Source organism: Prenolepis imparis, unplaced genomic scaffold (assembly GCF_030444845.1).
Source record: "Prenolepis imparis isolate NDT839.2.m4 unplaced genomic scaffold, iyPreImpa1.0 SCAF_10, whole genome shotgun sequence".
Lineage (NCBI taxonomy): Eukaryota > Metazoa > Arthropoda > Insecta > Hymenoptera > Formicidae > Prenolepis > Prenolepis imparis.
The window spans coordinates 14,584,516-14,602,004 of record NW_028141168.1 but is presented as its reverse complement, the minus strand read 5'-3'; the positions used below and the strand labels follow the sequence as shown (position 1 = coordinate 14,602,004).

The 17,489-nt window shown below is 35.3% G+C and overlaps 6 protein-coding genes across 17 annotated transcripts; 2 read left to right on the top strand and 4 right to left on the bottom strand.

Annotated features, from left to right (window-relative positions):
• Positions 1–255: 255 nt before the first annotated feature.
• Positions 256–2,622, bottom strand: Csn1b (COP9 signalosome subunit 1b). The gene is made up of 5 exons (XM_083048718.1): positions 2,432–2,622; positions 2,111–2,203; positions 907–2,028; positions 684–818; positions 256–554 (listed from the first exon to the last, which is right to left on the bottom strand). Exons 1-5 carry the CDS (start codon positions 2,456–2,458, stop codon positions 477–479), a joined length of 1,455 nt encoding a protein of 484 aa, XP_082904844.1. The 5' UTR covers positions 2,459–2,622; the 3' UTR covers positions 256–476.
• A 559-nt stretch (positions 2,623–3,181) lies between these two features.
• On the bottom strand, positions 3,182–5,514 carry LOC145942222 (uncharacterized). 2 transcript variants are annotated; one of them, XM_083048729.1, is made up of 3 exons: positions 5,370–5,514; positions 3,810–4,751; positions 3,182–3,382 (listed from the first exon to the last, which is right to left on the bottom strand). In XM_083048729.1, exons 2-3 carry the CDS (start codon positions 4,434–4,436, stop codon positions 3,308–3,310), a joined length of 702 nt encoding a protein of 233 aa, XP_082904855.1. In that variant the 5' UTR covers positions 4,437–4,751; positions 5,370–5,514; the 3' UTR covers positions 3,182–3,307. The 2 variants fall into 2 exon arrangements, with proteins under 2 accessions (XP_082904855.1, XP_082904854.1); XM_083048728.1 differs by lacking the exon at positions 5,370–5,514 and having other exon boundaries at positions 3,810–5,018.
• Positions 5,515–6,310: 796 nt separating this feature from the next.
• Positions 6,311–9,805, top strand: Adss (adenylosuccinate synthetase). Its single transcript, XM_083048719.1, has 6 exons — positions 6,311–6,700; positions 7,725–7,827; positions 8,181–8,544; positions 8,645–9,037; positions 9,171–9,427; positions 9,509–9,805. The coding sequence occupies exons 1-6, from the start codon at positions 6,527–6,529 to the stop codon at positions 9,556–9,558; spliced, it is 1,341 nt and encodes a 446-aa protein (XP_082904845.1). The 5' UTR covers positions 6,311–6,526; the 3' UTR covers positions 9,559–9,805.
• Positions 9,806–10,279: 474 nt separating this feature from the next.
• On the top strand, positions 10,280–13,971 carry Arv1 (ACAT-related protein required for viability 1). Of its 5 annotated transcripts, none has more exons than XM_083048724.1 (5): positions 10,280–10,442; positions 11,410–11,496; positions 12,972–13,079; positions 13,161–13,680; positions 13,833–13,971. In XM_083048724.1, the coding sequence occupies exons 3-5, from the start codon at positions 12,996–12,998 to the stop codon at positions 13,955–13,957; spliced, it is 729 nt and encodes a 242-aa protein (XP_082904850.1). In that variant the 5' UTR covers positions 10,280–10,442; positions 11,410–11,496; positions 12,972–12,995; the 3' UTR covers positions 13,958–13,971. The 5 variants fall into 5 exon arrangements, with proteins under 5 accessions (XP_082904850.1, XP_082904848.1, XP_082904849.1 ...); XM_083048722.1 differs by having other exon boundaries at positions 10,280–10,576; XM_083048723.1 differs by having other exon boundaries at positions 10,280–10,580.
• LOC145942220 (aldo-keto reductase family 1 member A1-A) lies at positions 10,809–12,477 on the bottom strand. The gene is made up of 4 exons (XM_083048721.1): positions 12,286–12,477; positions 11,944–12,111; positions 11,444–11,797; positions 10,809–11,363 (listed from the first exon to the last, which is right to left on the bottom strand). The coding sequence occupies exons 1-4, from the start codon at positions 12,355–12,357 to the stop codon at positions 10,989–10,991; spliced, it is 969 nt and encodes a 322-aa protein (XP_082904847.1). The 5' UTR covers positions 12,358–12,477; the 3' UTR covers positions 10,809–10,988.
• On the bottom strand, positions 13,709–17,122 carry Wdr37 (WD repeat domain 37). Of its 7 annotated transcripts, none has more exons than XM_083048710.1 (6): positions 16,721–17,122; positions 16,071–16,452; positions 15,870–15,995; positions 14,833–15,595; positions 14,498–14,744; positions 13,709–14,121 (listed from the first exon to the last, which is right to left on the bottom strand). In XM_083048710.1, exons 2-6 carry the CDS (start codon positions 16,339–16,341, stop codon positions 13,999–14,001), a joined length of 1,530 nt encoding a protein of 509 aa, XP_082904836.1. In that variant the 5' UTR covers positions 16,342–16,452; positions 16,721–17,122; the 3' UTR covers positions 13,709–13,998. The 7 variants fall into 7 exon arrangements, with proteins under 7 accessions (XP_082904836.1, XP_082904843.1, XP_082904837.1 ...); XM_083048717.1 differs by having other exon boundaries at positions 14,833–15,592; XM_083048711.1 differs by having other exon boundaries at positions 16,761–17,122.
• Positions 17,123–17,489: the final 367 nt, after the last annotated feature.

The following is a 17,489-nucleotide window of genomic DNA, read 5'->3' as shown; positions in this document are numbered from 1 at the left end:
AAAAATAAATGGATTGTGTATGAACGATACATGTGCGTGTATTTAATGTAATGAATTTATTCTAAATCCCAGCAGAATATGGTTAGTCTTAGGTTCGTTCACATTGTTTGTATACAGAGGAACTTAAAATTACGATTTCTTAATACATATTTCTTTTTATGCGAAAGAGAACGTATTAGTATAATTTTTCTTTTTTAATTAATCAAAAGGTTGGTCTATGTTACACACCTCTCTGTCATGATTCCACAGTCATAATTGAAAGAGAAAGTCGCTTTTTATTTTATAAACACAATGTAGCAATATTATATACATGCCATATATTATATGTTGAAAATGAGGTATAGGACATCAACTTCGGAAAGAACGCAAGTAACAATATCGAATGCGGAGATGAAATCTTATCTCGTACCTAGATGATTGTGGCAGTTAACACGCATAAATTTATTTTTCTCAGAACATAAAATATGAAACACGGTTCAATTTTTTGCTGCTAATGTACCATTTCCAGGTGCTACCGACATCTCACCTCCTTGTGTACTGTCACGTTGAGGACTCTATATCAAAATAAATAATGTGTTTTTAAATACAACAGTAAACAAGATGATAAAGTTTTCATAGTTCATACTGTGCAATAATGCAGGAACTCAATAATCTCAAAGATATTTTTCTTAATTATAATTTACCTTTACATGAATTTGCTGTTTCAACATTGCGGCTCTTAAGATCAACATACGTGTACGCCTTTGATAATCTTTTCCAACGGTCACAGATTTCTCGAAAGTGGTGCTACGTTGATCAACGTCCTTTGCGTACAAAATCTGTAATAATTTTAAAATATTGATTTAAAATATTATACATTTATTAAAGAAAGATATGTATGTAATTAAGTTTGCAAGAAGCACTTACCTTATTGTGCGAATCTATACGAGCTTGAATCTGACCATCGAGGATAAGTTGCATGAGCTCATCTTCCAATTCGGATACTGTTCTGTTGAATGCAGTTGCCATTCGTCTCATGTCCGCACTTAAGTAAGGACTAAAGTATTGTATCAACGCCCTATTTCGAATTTGCGTATACAACAGATTTACGTGTGGTGCTATGTACATATCCAAGAGAATATTATCCTTTATCTCGTCGAGCAATTTCAAACAGGATGCATACTTTGATTCGTAAAATTTAAAAATTATATCTCGAAGTTGCGGTTCTAACTCTAGGAATAATTTGAAAGAGCTACTAAATATAACTTGTTTTTGCAGTTCGTGTCTGTCAAAGGTAGCTAAAGCACAAAGTCCGCCATAGAGAGCCACATTTCCGGGAGACAATAATTCGGGACAGTCGCAGTGATCTAAGGATGCTTGTAAAAAATGTTTTGCAGCCATTTTATACTTTCTTGTTGCTAATTCTGCCAAACCTGCTGCGACTTTTAATTTTGTAATAATAGCCTGATTGTTGTCTTTACCGTGCAATTCTGGAAAGTCTGGTGTACCTTCAGCCTTGGTAACGTAACTAAGTACATGCGACCAGTTTTGTAAATATACAGAAACCTTGATTACATTTAAACACATATTCACAACATGTTTGCCGCTAGTACAGTAATCTCGTGCTCTGGAATAGCATTTCAAGGCGTGAACAAGATCGCCGCAGTTCAAATAGTGATCTCCCAAGTCATCGTGACCTCTTCGTATGCTCTCTTTGATAGAATTGCTCTTGTAATTTTTCAGATCGGTATCGAATTTCTCCAATTTTAGAGCAGCTTTCTTAGATCGAGTCTCTATCCATGTTTGATCCACCGTTAACATGTCCTGCGAAGTAGACTGCGCCGCCACATCCGGTAAACCAGGAGTCCCCATGGCCTCGACGAGCTTTTTATGTAGCATTATATAAAGCGAAACATTGTACGTGGTCATCACATAAGTAATTGCCATTTTCAATGCTTCTATTCTTAACGATGGACAATGATCGGCGATATATACAAGTCTATGTAATTTTGCAAGTCCGGTATAGCTGTTGGCGTATACCTCCAAATCCTGGAAGATAAGAAAACATAACAATGATTTGTTTAATCTTGAAAGGAAATCTTTTCAAAACATTAAATGAATTTTTACATACCAACGTCGGATTCTCTACTATATACGGTTCTTCCTCAGCATTATCATTATCCTCTGTAGGAGCATCAACCTGCATTGGCTCCACGACATTTTGCTGCAAGACAAAAGAAATACAGGATATACCACCTCATTGTTTTGCTCGCGCGAGAGTATATTTGAATCGAAATGGACTACATATATTTACATCGCGAAAAAAAAAAAAAAAGCGAGAATAAATGCGAAATGTGAACAAAGTTGCGAAGATAACCCCCCTCGTTTAGTTATAAATCGTTCGATCTCGAGGGAAGGACGCGTGTTTTCCCGATCGAAATCGGATAATTACCTGAACGTCGTGAACTTGCAACGGCATTATTAGCCTTATCCGTTATGTTAAAACCGCGATTCGTAGAATTAATCTATGATGGAAAAAGATTATTGCTCGCTGTCTTGTGCCTATCATATACATATATATAAATTAAATATGATGCACACATATCCACTCGCGCAGCCGGGTTGAGGCAGAAGAGGAAGAGAACAAGAGCGGCGCGAATCGAGCGACGAAAGCGACCTCTCGCGCTAGACATTTCAATGCGTAGGATCGAGATCAGAAATCTTCAGACTAGACGAGATCTTTCTTCTTACGTCTCTCCTCTCTTGCGCCACTCCTCGCTTCGATCGCTTCTTCGAGGACAATATGTAAGTCACGTTGATTTATTCGTCGCGAATGTTATAATGTTTTCTTTCTAGTTTTTTTTACGTATTTACAATAATAACATGTTTGTGCAAAAAAGTTCTATTACACACAATACAATTTTTTATTTGGCTGCGCCTTGTACTTGATATCTTTTATTTGTATTTCCACAGCGCGTCTTCCTGGCGCGAATTATATATAAAATTAGAGGTTTGCTTTTTGTTGTTTTTGGTGATTTACACAACGGAATAAAATGTCTACTATACATTAATTATTTTACATACAATATATAAAGGTAATATTATTACATAAATTTGCATTTGTACAAATAATCGCAAGAATGCATAAAATAAATAGCTACGATATGAAAGAGAAACGATATGAAAAGTCGAGTCGCTTGGAATATAATTCGGATTCTATACATATATATATATATATGTCGATCCTCGAGAATAATATATATATATCCTCCGATTTTGGACACTCAAGGAACCGTTTTTGCAGAGCTCCACGTACTCTAACATCGTGTCATCGCGCCGTTATCGTGGAATTCAGCGATTCGCGCCTTTGCCTCGCTCGACGATTTTGAAACCAGATCTTTATCTACAAAAAACAAAAAAAAAACATTATATAAAATCGTACATTATTTCGATAAACATTCTCGTGCAATCTCGCTGCATTATTAGATTCACGTGTCGATAACTTTCCGAGAATCGATAAAACGGAAATCTGCTTTATCAACCAAGATAAGACGCGCGAAACATTTAAATTTGAATTTACACTCGCGTAAACTGAGCGGTTTGTCAATGGAGAAAATATCAATGTAACATGCATTTTTACATTAAAGAACTTTATGTCAATGACATAATATGCAGATTTAAATATATTATATATAATTTATTAAATATATTAAATATATTATATATATATTTGCTTGAAATGTTATATATTTGCGAACAATCTATGCTATTAAATCTACATGTGTCATTGACATAAGATTCTTATATATATATCTTTTTTATTGACATACTTTACTCTGCGGCAGCCTCAACATCGCGGACATCTCGACGACGTCGTTCCTGGACAGATAGGCGCTCTTCCTGTACCTGTCTTCCAACACCCGTAGCTGCGACGAGGAAAATGGGATACGAGGACGATCGTCCGTTCGTCGCTTGGTCCGCCTCTCGACGTAGGATCTCCTGGGCAGTTTCGGCGGTCTGTACCGGGTGTACTGAAGCCACGTGAGATCGGTCCTCATCCGTATCTCGCTATCCCGTTGTCCAGTCTCGCCGGCTACGAGAGCATCCCTGGTTTCACTCGGGACGATACGATGATCGACCATGTGTTCCTCGCGTCCTGTCTCTCCCTCGCGTCTCGACGCTCGTTCCTCGTTCGCTTCCGGGAGGGATGAAACCGGGAAGCGGACGCGCAGCTTCTTCGAGGGACTTTCGTCTTCCTCGTCGAGGCTCCTCCGCTCGCGATCCGCCCGCGTCTTCGGCGAGCAACGTCCGCGATCGTCCGACAGTATCCGGGCGATGCTGAAATCCGTGTTCCTCATCCGTGTTCCTTCGCTCGTCATCCCGAATGTTTCACTAAACCTCCCGAAGGACGAACTCCTCGCTATATATATGTATTGCGCGTGTACGTATGTATGCATGCGTATATGTATTATACACGCACATACGTACACGCGTAGATGGTACACGCGTCCCAGATCTCTCTCTCGTGGGGCGCGTACCCCTCATTTTCGCGATATACGCATCCTCTCTCTCTCTGCTCTCTCATTCTCTTTGCGGCAAATCCAAATTAAACGCATAGTTGCACGCGCGATGGCTATCGCGTTGCTCGCACGACGAGGGGGGATAAAGGGAGGGGTCACGCTTCGGTTAACGCCGCGTGTACCTGTCCCATTGTTGTGCATGCTCTTATAACAGTGTATTATCTCTGACCGCATCTCTCCTAGGCTACTCCCCTGTAATAATAACAATGTAATTGATACTAGGTAGCGAGGGAACGGATCTCTTCTCGTCGACCGGTGGGTAGAGGAGAGATGAGTTTCTATAGGGCAGATGTCCCGGGATGCACTGAGGCTTGTATAATTAAAAAGCCACGGGGGTCACGTCTCTAATCCGGTAATATATCCATTTCGCTGATGTAAATATTGAACAGCGCTTGTGCAGTGCAGCTTTCCGGTATTGTTATACTTTTATACAGGCACAAGACTCCTCTACGCTTCTAAGTTAAACGATATTGGTAAATCACAATTTGTTTTTGCATATCGTAAAAAATTTGCAATTTTGAGTAATCACGATATTGCGAAAAAAGAACTTGTCGCTGGATTTTTGTTGCATATTTTTCTTGGAAGACTTTTAATATACAAGCATAGATTAAAAGTTCGCGTATCTTGAGGAAATATTTTCCCAAAACAATCCCTTTAATTTTCACAAATAAAACGTTATAAAAACTCATCTCTGCCGTTAGAATATATGATGAAGAGATTCGTATATGTTTATCGTGAATTTAAAAAAGAAACTAGTATAATTTACATATAGAACTGTATGTGAATGTATGTATGTGTATGTATACACACGTGCTTATCTTTTGAATTATCGTCTTGGATGACGCGTATAGCCTCGGTTTCTTAACGGATGATTACTCGAATTACTCCACAATTACATCATGCGTACTGAAATAACCTTCGCCAATCGAGTATTCCTCCACATATTCGTAGGAAGCCAAGATATTTTTCCTGCTCTTTTTAGATTTTCGTCTGTTGGATCAAAAAGTATCACACGTTATTAAAGCATTAAGTTTAAAGTAGATATAGATTACATCAAAATTTCAATAAAATATTTTATAAAATATTTTAATTTTTCTTAATTTAACTTAATTTTAATTGATTATTCTGTCATCGATCTTTTATTCTAATCTGTATATATTTTTATATCGATTCTAATAACATTTGCGGTTATTTGAAGATAATATTATTCATCCGAGCTATAGGATATTATGGAGAGTCGAGCACAAGGTCAATCCCTTAGATATATATTATAATCCCTGTTTGATCAATAAAACTTAATAAATAGTTTGCCAATTTAATATTCAGGTTCCTGAAATGCAGTTTAATATATAGTATATATAGTGAAGGAAATAATTGATGCCAAAAGTGAATAAAAAAAAAACGAATGGAGTTTCCCAGACGATGCGTCACGTGTGCGCGTTCATTTATTTATGCACCGTTCATATATATTAAAATTAAAATCGCGATCGCGTCTTTGGATCATTTTTCTTTCCATATATACGATATCCTGAATTAAATAAATTTTAGAAAGAGAGAGAGAGATATATTCGATATTATTTTTTCGGAAAAAAAAAAAAAGAAAGAAAAAAGCGCGCGATTGACGAAAATCGCCGAATGCATACGCGTTTGATCCGTTAGAAACCAGCTTTAATCAGGCAGGTTAGGTAGCGAGTGATGAAGGGGGGGGAGGAACACAGAGGTCAGGAGTGGGGAGGAAGTATCGAGGAGATCGGAGATCAAAAGCGGCGACTCGCCCCCGATCTCGTTCCGGCCGATTTCTGTCGCGTCAGCTGTTCGCCGCCGAGCGAGGACGGAAGAAGAAGCAGGACGGAAGAGGTTCTTTCCGCGTGACTCTGTTGGAGCGCCGGCGCGCACTTGGCGACCACCTCGTACTCCTCGTAAATTCGTAAAATCCGCAGAGACGTGTTTATTCTCCCCCGGAGGATATGCAGCAGGCGAACGGCAACGGCGGCCCGGTCTCGCCGAGGAAGAAACAACGGATGTCCGGCGGCTCCATATCCAAGGTCACGGTGGTCCTCGGCGCGCAATGGGGCGACGAGGGCAAGGGAAAAGTCGTGGACATGCTGGCGATGGACGCTGACGTCGTTTGCAGGTGTCAGGTACGACGGATCGTCCTCGACGTCGACGCGTTTCCCGCCTCTTGGTTCTCCCGTTACGAAAAACCTCCAACGACTCCTCGTCCTCTCCTCGTAAACCTCGTGCTTAGTCAACATGAGCCTGAAGATTTCGATTTCGCGTTTATTTCGTTCCTTTTACGTCCGAGAGAGACTGACACATCCGAAGATTAGGTTAGCTGCTGTCGAAGAACTCGCGTGTGCTCCGGGAAATGCTGAAGAGTGTATTCCTTAAAATCTTAAAATATTCATATCATCTCACGAACGATTGTTTGTAGTCGTGTCTACTTTCCTTTTTTTTTTGTTTTATTTTTAGAAATAACGCGCGCGCGCGTCACCTGACCTGTGGGTATAACAAACATCTTCGGCAGTTATAGCCTGGTACCTGAGATTATATAATTGATAGCTCTTATATATATATATATACACACAAAATTCATAAAATCATAAAATTATCATGCAGCGTATCTTTGTGTGGCTTAAACAGCGCGATAAATAACCGGATCTGTCTTTATCTCTTGTTCGTAACAAGGATATTTATCTCATATATACACGCGATAATTACACAGAATTAATGAATTTATGAATATTTGTGAATTGCAGAATTTATGAATAATGATTCGATATATATTAATTTAAGAGAAAATTGAGATTTATGTAATCTCAGTCTGTGCATGTTTATATTCCTATGAAAGAAATAATATTAAATGTATCGGAGAGAGAATTACTTCTTATAAATTAACATTCCATTTTTTTAAATACAACTTGTGACACAACTATCTATATGTATTCGAAGAAGATTTTATATAGTTCTTTCTTTTTTTATTCCTTTTTTGTGTATTTTTTTATTTGTAATAGATAGAATATAGATGGTAAATATTTTTGTATACTTTTGATCCCTTGTGTATTTTGATTCAATGTAATTAAAATTACAATACAATCTTTCCTGTCATAAATAAGCCTGTCATAGGCAAGCCCTGTTTCTTCAAGCATTAATATCATTTCACAGGGAGGAAATAATGCAGGGCATACTGTAGTTGTAGAAGGTGCCGAATTCGACTTTCACCTTCTGCCTAGTGGAATAATCAATCCCAGATGCAAATCCGTAATAGGTAATGACCTCTTCAAGTCAACGAATAAAATAAATATTCTGATTTGCACTTGCGAAATAGTAACATGTATCTATGATGATTTTAGTGATTAATTTAATATAAAAGAAATAAATAAAAGAAATAAATAATTTAATATAAAAGAAACAATTTAGCAAAATAAATATACATGAGAAACCAAGATTAATATACAAAACAATTATTCCACTTATTTATACATGGGTTATTCTATTGTCTCTTGATATAAAGTATAAAGAGTTACCCGAATATTGTTATCTCAATAATTCTGATAAATACACTGCAGATCGTATATATAATTATTCATATTTGCCATCTCTTTTTTCTTCTGTTCACAGGCAATGGAGTAGTGATTCACCTGCCTGGTCTGTTTGATGAATTGGAAAAGAATGAGTCTAAAGGGCTCGAGAACTGGGAGGACAGGCTTGTAATATCAGATCGGGCACATATAGTGTTTGATTTTCACCAACAGGTCGATGGATTGCAAGAATTGGAGAAAGGTACGCAGTCACTGGGAACTACGAAGAAAGGGATAGGACCGACGTATTCGAGCAAAGCTGCGAGGAATGGGCTAAGAATCGGAGATATTCTCGGTGACTTTGATAAGCTCTCCCAGAAGTTTAACACTTTAGTGACATCGTATCAAAAAATGTTTCCTGCTTTACATGTCGATGTTAAAACCGAATTGGAACGTTACAAGGAGTATGTATAACGAGTGTTTTATGAAAGATCATGTTGTTTTACAAGATTTAAATATATGGATTTTTATAATATATGATTTATAATTACGATTCTTTTCCAGATATGCTGAACGTATAAGGCCGTACGTGAAGGAGACGGTGCAATATTTGCATCAGGCTTTAAAGGATGGTAAAAAGGTTTTGGTGGAGGGTGCTAATGCAGCAATGTTGGATATTGACTTTGGAACTTATCCATATGTGACGAGTTCGAACTGCAGCATCGGCGGGGTATTAACTGGTCTTGGTTTACCTCCTAGCACAATCGGCGAGATAATCGGTGTCGTAAAAGCCTATACCACCAGAGTTGGTGACGGGCCATTTCCCACAGAACTTTTAGATTCTACTGGAGAATTATTGCAGAAAAGAGGCCACGAAATCGGCGTAACCACAAAGCGAAAGAGACGATGCGGGTGGCTCGATTTGCCGCTGTTAAAGTTTACAACTTTAGTTAATGGGTATGTAAAAAAAATGTATCACATTATATGAAAGTTGTATCTTTACTTCCAATGGCTGCTTGATGATATAATAAATTGTTGCATTATTATTATGCTGACATAATATATATTAATCATTGTTTTCTCATTTCAGATATACATCTATATGCTTAACAAAACTTGATATCTTGGATACATTACCAGAGATAAAAGTGTGCGTTGGATATCGGTTAAACGGAAAGGACATAGATTATTTTCCAAGCAGTACTTCTGAATTAGCAAAGGTTGAAGTTGTATATAAGACAATCGAAGGTTGGCAATCCGCTACCGATGGTGTACGTTCCTTAGATAAATTGCCACCTAATGCACATAAATACATCCAAATTATAGAAGAATACTTAGATGTGCCAGGTATGTTTACATAGCATCATGTATCCATATTAAGAAATTTCTGTTAGAATTAGATATAGAAGAATCTATTTTTTGTTACAGTCAAGTGGATTGGTGTAGGAGCAGGAAGAGAGAGCGTAATTGCTCTCTGACGACACACGATCCACAGAATATTACTTAAATGCACGGCATTAAATGTATTATTAATTTTAATTCTGCCTGTAATATTTGCAATGCGAAGCTGATAAGCGCACAGTTTACTTACAGCGAAATGTACTTTAAAAATAAGTTTTCAGTGAATGTAGTATTCTTGAATGCATATAACATTGTATAATTATGTGACAATGTGAGTGTGTAGTCATTTTGTAGTTGTATCTAACAAACAAGCCGAAGATTATTAGAAAAAAAAAAATGTTCCTTATATTATCATCTATTTCAAATAGATTCTGTTATTAGAGATAAATATTAAATTAAAGTATATTTATTTTTCAATCGCGTTAGCTCTATATGCTGTATAAAACAATAATTTACCAAATGTTAAAAACGATAATTCGACATGTCTTGTCAACAAATGGATATGTAAAGTAAAATTTGATACATCAATTTATGAAAAAATTCCGATTCTTTTGAGATTCGACAGATCGAATGTCGATTTGTCGCGCGATTTTAATCTCTAATTATATCTGTAAATATTCTATTTTAATAATATATGCAATGTATTCTACACACAATTATTATAGCTTATAAAATATATGTAAATCATGATAATTATAATATAGCTCGAAATTGTCATTTATTTCCCAGACGTATCTCGCATTGCAGGATTTTAACGAAAGAGATCATGGAGGATATAACCTTATCATCGTCTTTACCACTGGAGACGTATTTGATCTCTTCTATCGTATCTCGATAGATATGGAAAAGTGATATTATCATGTAGACATTTCTTCATTTAATGATTAATTTATTGTGAAAATAAATTATTTACCTGTTACTGTTATCTGAATACACGTGGATACGTGCTTATCATACAGAAGTAATAATTTAATATTATCAAGTACTTAAAAAACGATTTAGATGTAAAATGTGTGCGAGATAACTCAAGTTGGAATATCTTGTTAACGACGACGAAAAGATGCTGAGTATGCTGACAAAATAATCGAAATGAAAGTAGGTAATGTGAAAGCAACCTACATTTTGAAATATAAGCAAATATAGCCATACTTGACATATTTTCGTTATTTGTGCTAGATAGAAAAGCTGTATAGGTTATAATCGGTATTACATTTTATACATAAAATTAGTACACACACACACAATTATTTTATATTTTATATAAATATTTATATGAATATTTTTTGCATTAGGACAAAAATAATTACATGTAATAATGACAAGAATCTTTTTAATATATTAAAGTTTATTTTATATATTGAGTATACTGTTTTTGTTGTTTATTAAGATTTATATATATATATATAAAATATAATAACATTCTCTTTACATTATCTCATAATATATATGAAAAATGTAATGAGATATATAAAAATAAGATATAATAGATAAACATAATACATATATATTAGAAAGGAAATTCAGGATGCTTTTCAACACCTGTGAAAAAACGAAAATCACAAATGCGTGCAGATTCTCCAAGGTCAAGTGAATTTAATTTGTTCACATCTTCAGTTTTTAGTTCCCAATCAAATAGTTGGATATTTTCTTTAATTCTTGAAGGAGTTGAGCTCTTCGGTATTGCTACTATGTTTTTTTCAGTAATAAATTTTAGCAGTACTTGAGCAGGAGTTTTTTGATACTTTTGTGCAATTTCTAATACGACAGAGTTTTCTAATAAATTTGGCACAGCATCTGCCTTTCCCATCTTCTTGAGAAATCCACGCGTACCCAACGGAGAATAGGCAGTCACAACAATATTGTTATGTTGACAAAACTTTACCTGAAATCGACATGTGTCTTGTAATTATAGAATTTTATGATTACAGAAATATATTTAAGAGAAATATAAGATTTATGTACCAATTCCTTCTGCTGAAAATACAAATGCAATTCTATCTGCAAATTTGAGACAGGTAATTTGGCATGTTTTAAAATCTTTTCTATTTGACGGATATTGAAATTTGACAATCCAATTGCTTTGGTACGCTTTTCCTCCACTTGTTTCTCCATCACAGCCCATATATGTAAATGATCTGTATTTACATCGATTCTGATTTCTCCTTTCTCATTACGTGGATGTAAATCTTGTCCAACATCCTCAAATCCAAAAGGAACATGCACCAGATACAAATCGACATAACTTATTTGCAAGTTTTCAAGCGATTGCTTGAGCCATTTTTCAATATCTTTGGGTCTACTGCCAGTCGGTGGTAACTAGTTTTTTATTAAACATATATTTATATAAATAAAATTTTATATTTTTTTATATATGATTATATATATATATCTAAAGATATTCTTATATATTGTATTAATCGTATTTATTGTATCAAAATTTAATATTTGTCATTATAACAAACCTTTGTCACAATAAACAAATCAGAGCGTTTCATTTTGCCAGAATCAAACCATTTTTTTAAAACATTGCCAATTGCACGTTCGTTTTCGTATACTGTTGCTGTATCAATATGCCTGTATCCTGCTTCCAAAGCTGCATCGAGAGCTATTTCTAACTCTTCTCCAGTTGCCTTCATTGTAATAAAAATAAATATTTATTTTCTTAACATTTAACATAATTTTTTATTTAAATTTTATTTACATTATATATTTTTGATTTAAAACACGACCATATTTTTAGTTTAAACACACACATCAGTTTGTTTGGATTTTGCATACTATAAATTGCTCTTTTGTAAACTTACGTTCCAAGTTCCAAATCCCAGAATGGGCATTTTTTGCCCTGTTGGCAAAAGTACACTTAAATTTGATGTCATATTCGATGCGACTTGAATGAACGTCGAAACAAGACTGCTTTTTACTTTTTATGTTGCCAGACTTATATGCTAATGCTTTTATCCCACCACTAGCTTGTCTTCCCTTCACACCAATCTATCTTATCTTTGTATAACATTACACAACTTATATATAGCTAGCTTATTATATAAACTCTCATTATGTTATTAATAAGATGATGTCAGATGATAAATCTATAAGGCAAGGTAATCAAGTGTACTATATATGCACAAATATTAGAACTTTATCTCTCCAAGTAAATACTTGTTAATATCTTGCTGTAGATAGCAGGAACTGCATTGATAACTGAAAATTGAAATATTATTTCAGTCTAAAGCTTTCTAATAGATAATAGCTATAAATCAATTGTAGATGTAGAAGATATTATGTATTGCAAATTATCATCAATTTATAATTATGTGACTCATCTCGTTTTAGAGGCAATTCAACTTATCTAATCTTCAACTAATCTTCTTAGATTGACTGAAAGCATAATAATATAATAATAAACAATAAAAATTATTTTAATTAAATCTATTTTTTATATCTCGATTAATGTTATTCATGGTTCAAATTTATTCGTTATTTATTTCAGATATTTCAAAGAGTCTTTGTCTAAATGTACATTTGTATAAATTGTGGAGCTGAATGCAAAGAGCTTTTTAGGAGATACTGTCCTAGTGTTCTTAAAATCTTAAAATGCGTAAGTGGAACATTATGAATCCATATACTTACATTGTATACTATTTCAATTTTTTACTATATCAATTATAATATATTTTAGGAGAAGTGTGGCTTGTTAGCTGACAAATACATCGAATACGATCCTGTTATAGTTTTTGTAGATCTTATTTTGATAGAAAAACCAGCTTACAGACATCTCTTGTACAACAGCAATTTTAAATCGTATTGGAAATTAGTTATAATATTATGGCTAGCCGAATCGTTCAGAGCTTGGTTTTCCTGCGAGATAAGCAAAACAGAATTAAACGCATCACAAACGGATTTGATCTATAATGATACGTTACAAGATTATTGTAATTTTTACAGTGTGCTGTTACATACAGCATTCGCCTTTGCAGCATTTATATGTACAGTTGTTCTAGTAACGGAATTAAAATGGTTTATCATTGGTCAAAAACCATACAAATATAGTGTAAGAGATTTAAGTTGTGCTCTAATAGTTGGAGGTTGCGGAAAATTATTGGGATTTTTGGGAATAGTGTGGAGACATATAGCCTCGGGTCCATATTACTTCCTTATCCAAGGTTACACTGTTTTATGTCTCTTCACTGCATACTCGGGTAAGAATCTATTTTAAAAAAATGTACATAAGACATGTTCACAGTTTTTATTGTAACTTTAAAATCGCACATTCTATTTATAATTTATCTCTTTGATAAATTGTTTAGATATAATACATATAACATATATATTTTTTGGTTATTTATTGCAGTTGTCTGCAAGAGTGGAAAGGGAGGCTCTTTGATTGGATTAATTGCTGGATTTTTGCTGTATAGTTACATATGTACTTCCATTCCTAAATTGCACCTAAATATTCCCAATATCGCATTAACATGACATAAAGTGTCTGATATAAAATCTTACACAGTTTTTGATGTTTAAGCATCTTTGACGGGAAGAACACTCCAACCTAATACTAGTCTATCAAAACCACAAGAAAATAAGTTACATACGCTATTATCTTCCAACCAGGCAACAGAGCATACCATTCTACGATGACCCTACAAAACAAAATTGTTATTTTTCTTTTTTGTTTAATGAGATATATTTATAATATCAAGAATGAAAGAAGAAATTCAATCATGTTATGTGATTTCTATATATAATAATTAAACTATGTAACATTTGAAAAACCGCGAAATATGTTTAAAAGTCTATTCCTATTATATTTAAATGCAATAAATGAACATTTATATAAAAGTTTAACATTACTTATAATAACTGCACAACTTCCTATAGTTTCAGCAATTAAACTTTTAGTCGGCATTAATATATTTAAATAAAACGTAATATTATTTATTCAACTATCTGATTAGAAAGACAAATTTTACATAAATATAAAAATATGCAAAATACATATAGGTATATGTATCTTACCTGTCTACTAGTTCTAGGTAATCTTGCTAACCGTTGACCACTTAAATCAAACAAACGTATCTGTCTATTATCATGTGGTATTGCCACTACCCCGGTACTAGAAACTGACAGTCTGTTAGCAGCGCTATCCCCGCGTATTGTTGCTAATGGACTGCGTATATTACGTAGTTCCCATACTTTAACACTTCTATCATCCGAACCAGATACAATTTTATCTTCCCTTGTGAAGATTGCAGATGTTACTGTTCTGTAAAAGAGACATGTCAAATATTAATCCTATTTATTTATTGTTATAGATAAGTCTATAAATTAGCGCTAATATCAATAACACATACTCTGTATGACCTTGAAACACCGAGACCGAGTGTATCGGTTCTCTAAAATCCCATAATCGGAACGTGTTGTCCCTGCTGGACGTAACGCACAATCTTTGAGTATGATGAGTCGACACATGAGTCAATTCCTGATCGTGTCCGCATAGTGTGTGTATAATTTCTCCGGTTTCCGTGTCGTATAGATTCGCCGTTCTATCCCAAGAGGCTGTAACCAATTGTTCGGCGCCGAAGAGCCAATCCGCAGCCATCACGACGCTCGAATGGCCCAGCAGTTCTCGTATCGGTGTTCTCAGAGTCGGGGGATCCTCTTGCTCGTCGTTATTACTAATTAGATTAGTCGTGGCAGATCGTTCGGAGCTAGCTACTGGAAGTTCTTCCAACGATGGTACTCTTTTCGGGATATCCCAGTCGACGGCTGCCTGCCACACGTGAGCGGAACCGTCGCCACTCGCCGATAATGCCAGCTCTCGATTTGGATGGAATCGTACGGAATTCACGGATCCGCTATGACCGATATATTGTAATAAACATCGGCCGCTGTCTATCGCCCATATACGTGCTGTGTGATCGGCAGAAGCAGTTGCTACGATAGGTTGTGCCGATCTGCTCACGGATATCTCCCATACACCGTCTCGGTGACCCACGTATTCTCTTTGCATAGTGCACGTCATAGATGGAGTTTTAAAGCTCGATACTATTTTACTAGTCTGGGCTTTTAATTTGTGAGAAGTTTTGATCTTTTGCGCCGAGTTTGTACCTGCTGCTAGAAATAAAAAAAAAGACCATATTATTAGACTCAATAACTAATGATATGATTGCGCATATTATTGATAAATTTTAACTACTATATAATACTTTTATATTTTTCAATTTTTATTTGTTGCGAAGTCTAAGTGTACACGAGAATAGATTTAATTTTGATTTAATTTAATGAATATCTCTTTTAAAATATTTTTTCACATATTATATATGTGACTTAAAGAGTACATATCTTTTTATATATGTCATATTAAGATAATATTGTAATACTGCCTTACATTTCTGTTTGGAAAGATTTTTCGTTTCTGGATAATCTGTAAGATCTCCAGGAGGTAAACTGCGTTCACCTGATCCATAACACTCCCTTTCGAGTCTCTCATTTAGGATGTCAATCTTTTCTTGCACTGTGAACGAAACACAATAGCATTAATTTATTTAATGTGTGTTGGGTGATTATAAAGTATAATAGAGATACTTACATCCAAGATTTTCAGTATACAACATTTCAAATTCCTTTTCGATTTGTTGAAAGAGATCATATAAGCGGCATCGCAAGGCTGCGGGGATCGAGCTGTCCTCTAATTCCGAGCGAAAACTGACATAGTGCAACGCAGTGGGTTGCAAGGGAGTCGAACCGCTCTGTTGCGACTGTAGCTCTGTATCGGTACTGCTTTGCACACGAGGTATGGATATCCTCTTTGCCTTGCCACTGGATTTATTTCCAGTTGTCGCTGATGGTTCTCCGGGCATGACTTATCACTTCACGAAAATGGCAACAGACGAGCAACAGACGAGCATGTTCCGCCAATTAACTCATTGCGACAATCACTCTGACTTTAGGATGATTGCATTATCGTGCACCTGTCAACACAGAATATCGATTAGAAATATCATCTTGTCGAAATATTAATATGTCGAGTGACATTCTTGCGTTGGATTAGTCCATTAAATTAATCGACACGTCGAGAATTTCTCGCGTTTTACGAAATATCGAATCGGATGAATAAGTGAAAGAAAATGCATCGAACAGCAAGCTATCAGAAAAATCTGTCAGTATATTTAAAGAGTTAAAGATATATTTCGCTCGATATTGTATATACACAAGTATGTGTAACACACATATACACACATGACAAATACATATGGGCCGATTTGACATAAAGATATACAAGTGTTTCTCGCCACATTTTGCACATCTGATCTAGCTTCCTGATCCTCCTCTCTTGCATCACATCTTTTTTTTAAGCTGCCGTGTCAGGATACGTTTATTACTCCAAATTGCACCAGACTTAGGAAGAAGATAAGAAACGTATTTCCAATACACGGGTCATAGTATTTGCACTCGAGATTAGAGACAGTTTAATTCTATATTCGGAAGAATTGACAACAAATTTTAACGACGCAGATTTATTATTTTACAATTACGATGAAAATCCTTTTATCCATCGCGTTCACACATTGTTGCACACTTTTATCTCATCCCTCGTCGAAATCGAATATTTTTACGTAGGTGAGAGTACTATATATATAGAACGTATAGATGAGAAGTTAGATTGCATCTTTTTTTTGTAAATAATGCAAGTTTCCTATTGGCTGATGCTGCTCATAAGGGAGCTTTCCGATTGGTCATCGAATAGAAACATTTTCGGGGGACTTGAAAAATTCTGTATTCAATAACCAATCATGCGATGACATGATTTAAGCCTAGTCTACAATAGAGTTGTAAGGTCGTAAACGTAAGAAATTGACCAATCACAGTCGATTATTCTCCTCGAATTCAACTGTGATTGGTCAATTTTTTACGTTTACGACCTTACGACTCTATTGTAGACTAGCCCTTATTCATGAAATATCGCCCTCGATCGATCGGTCGTTCTGTATCGGCCTTTAAAGTTTAC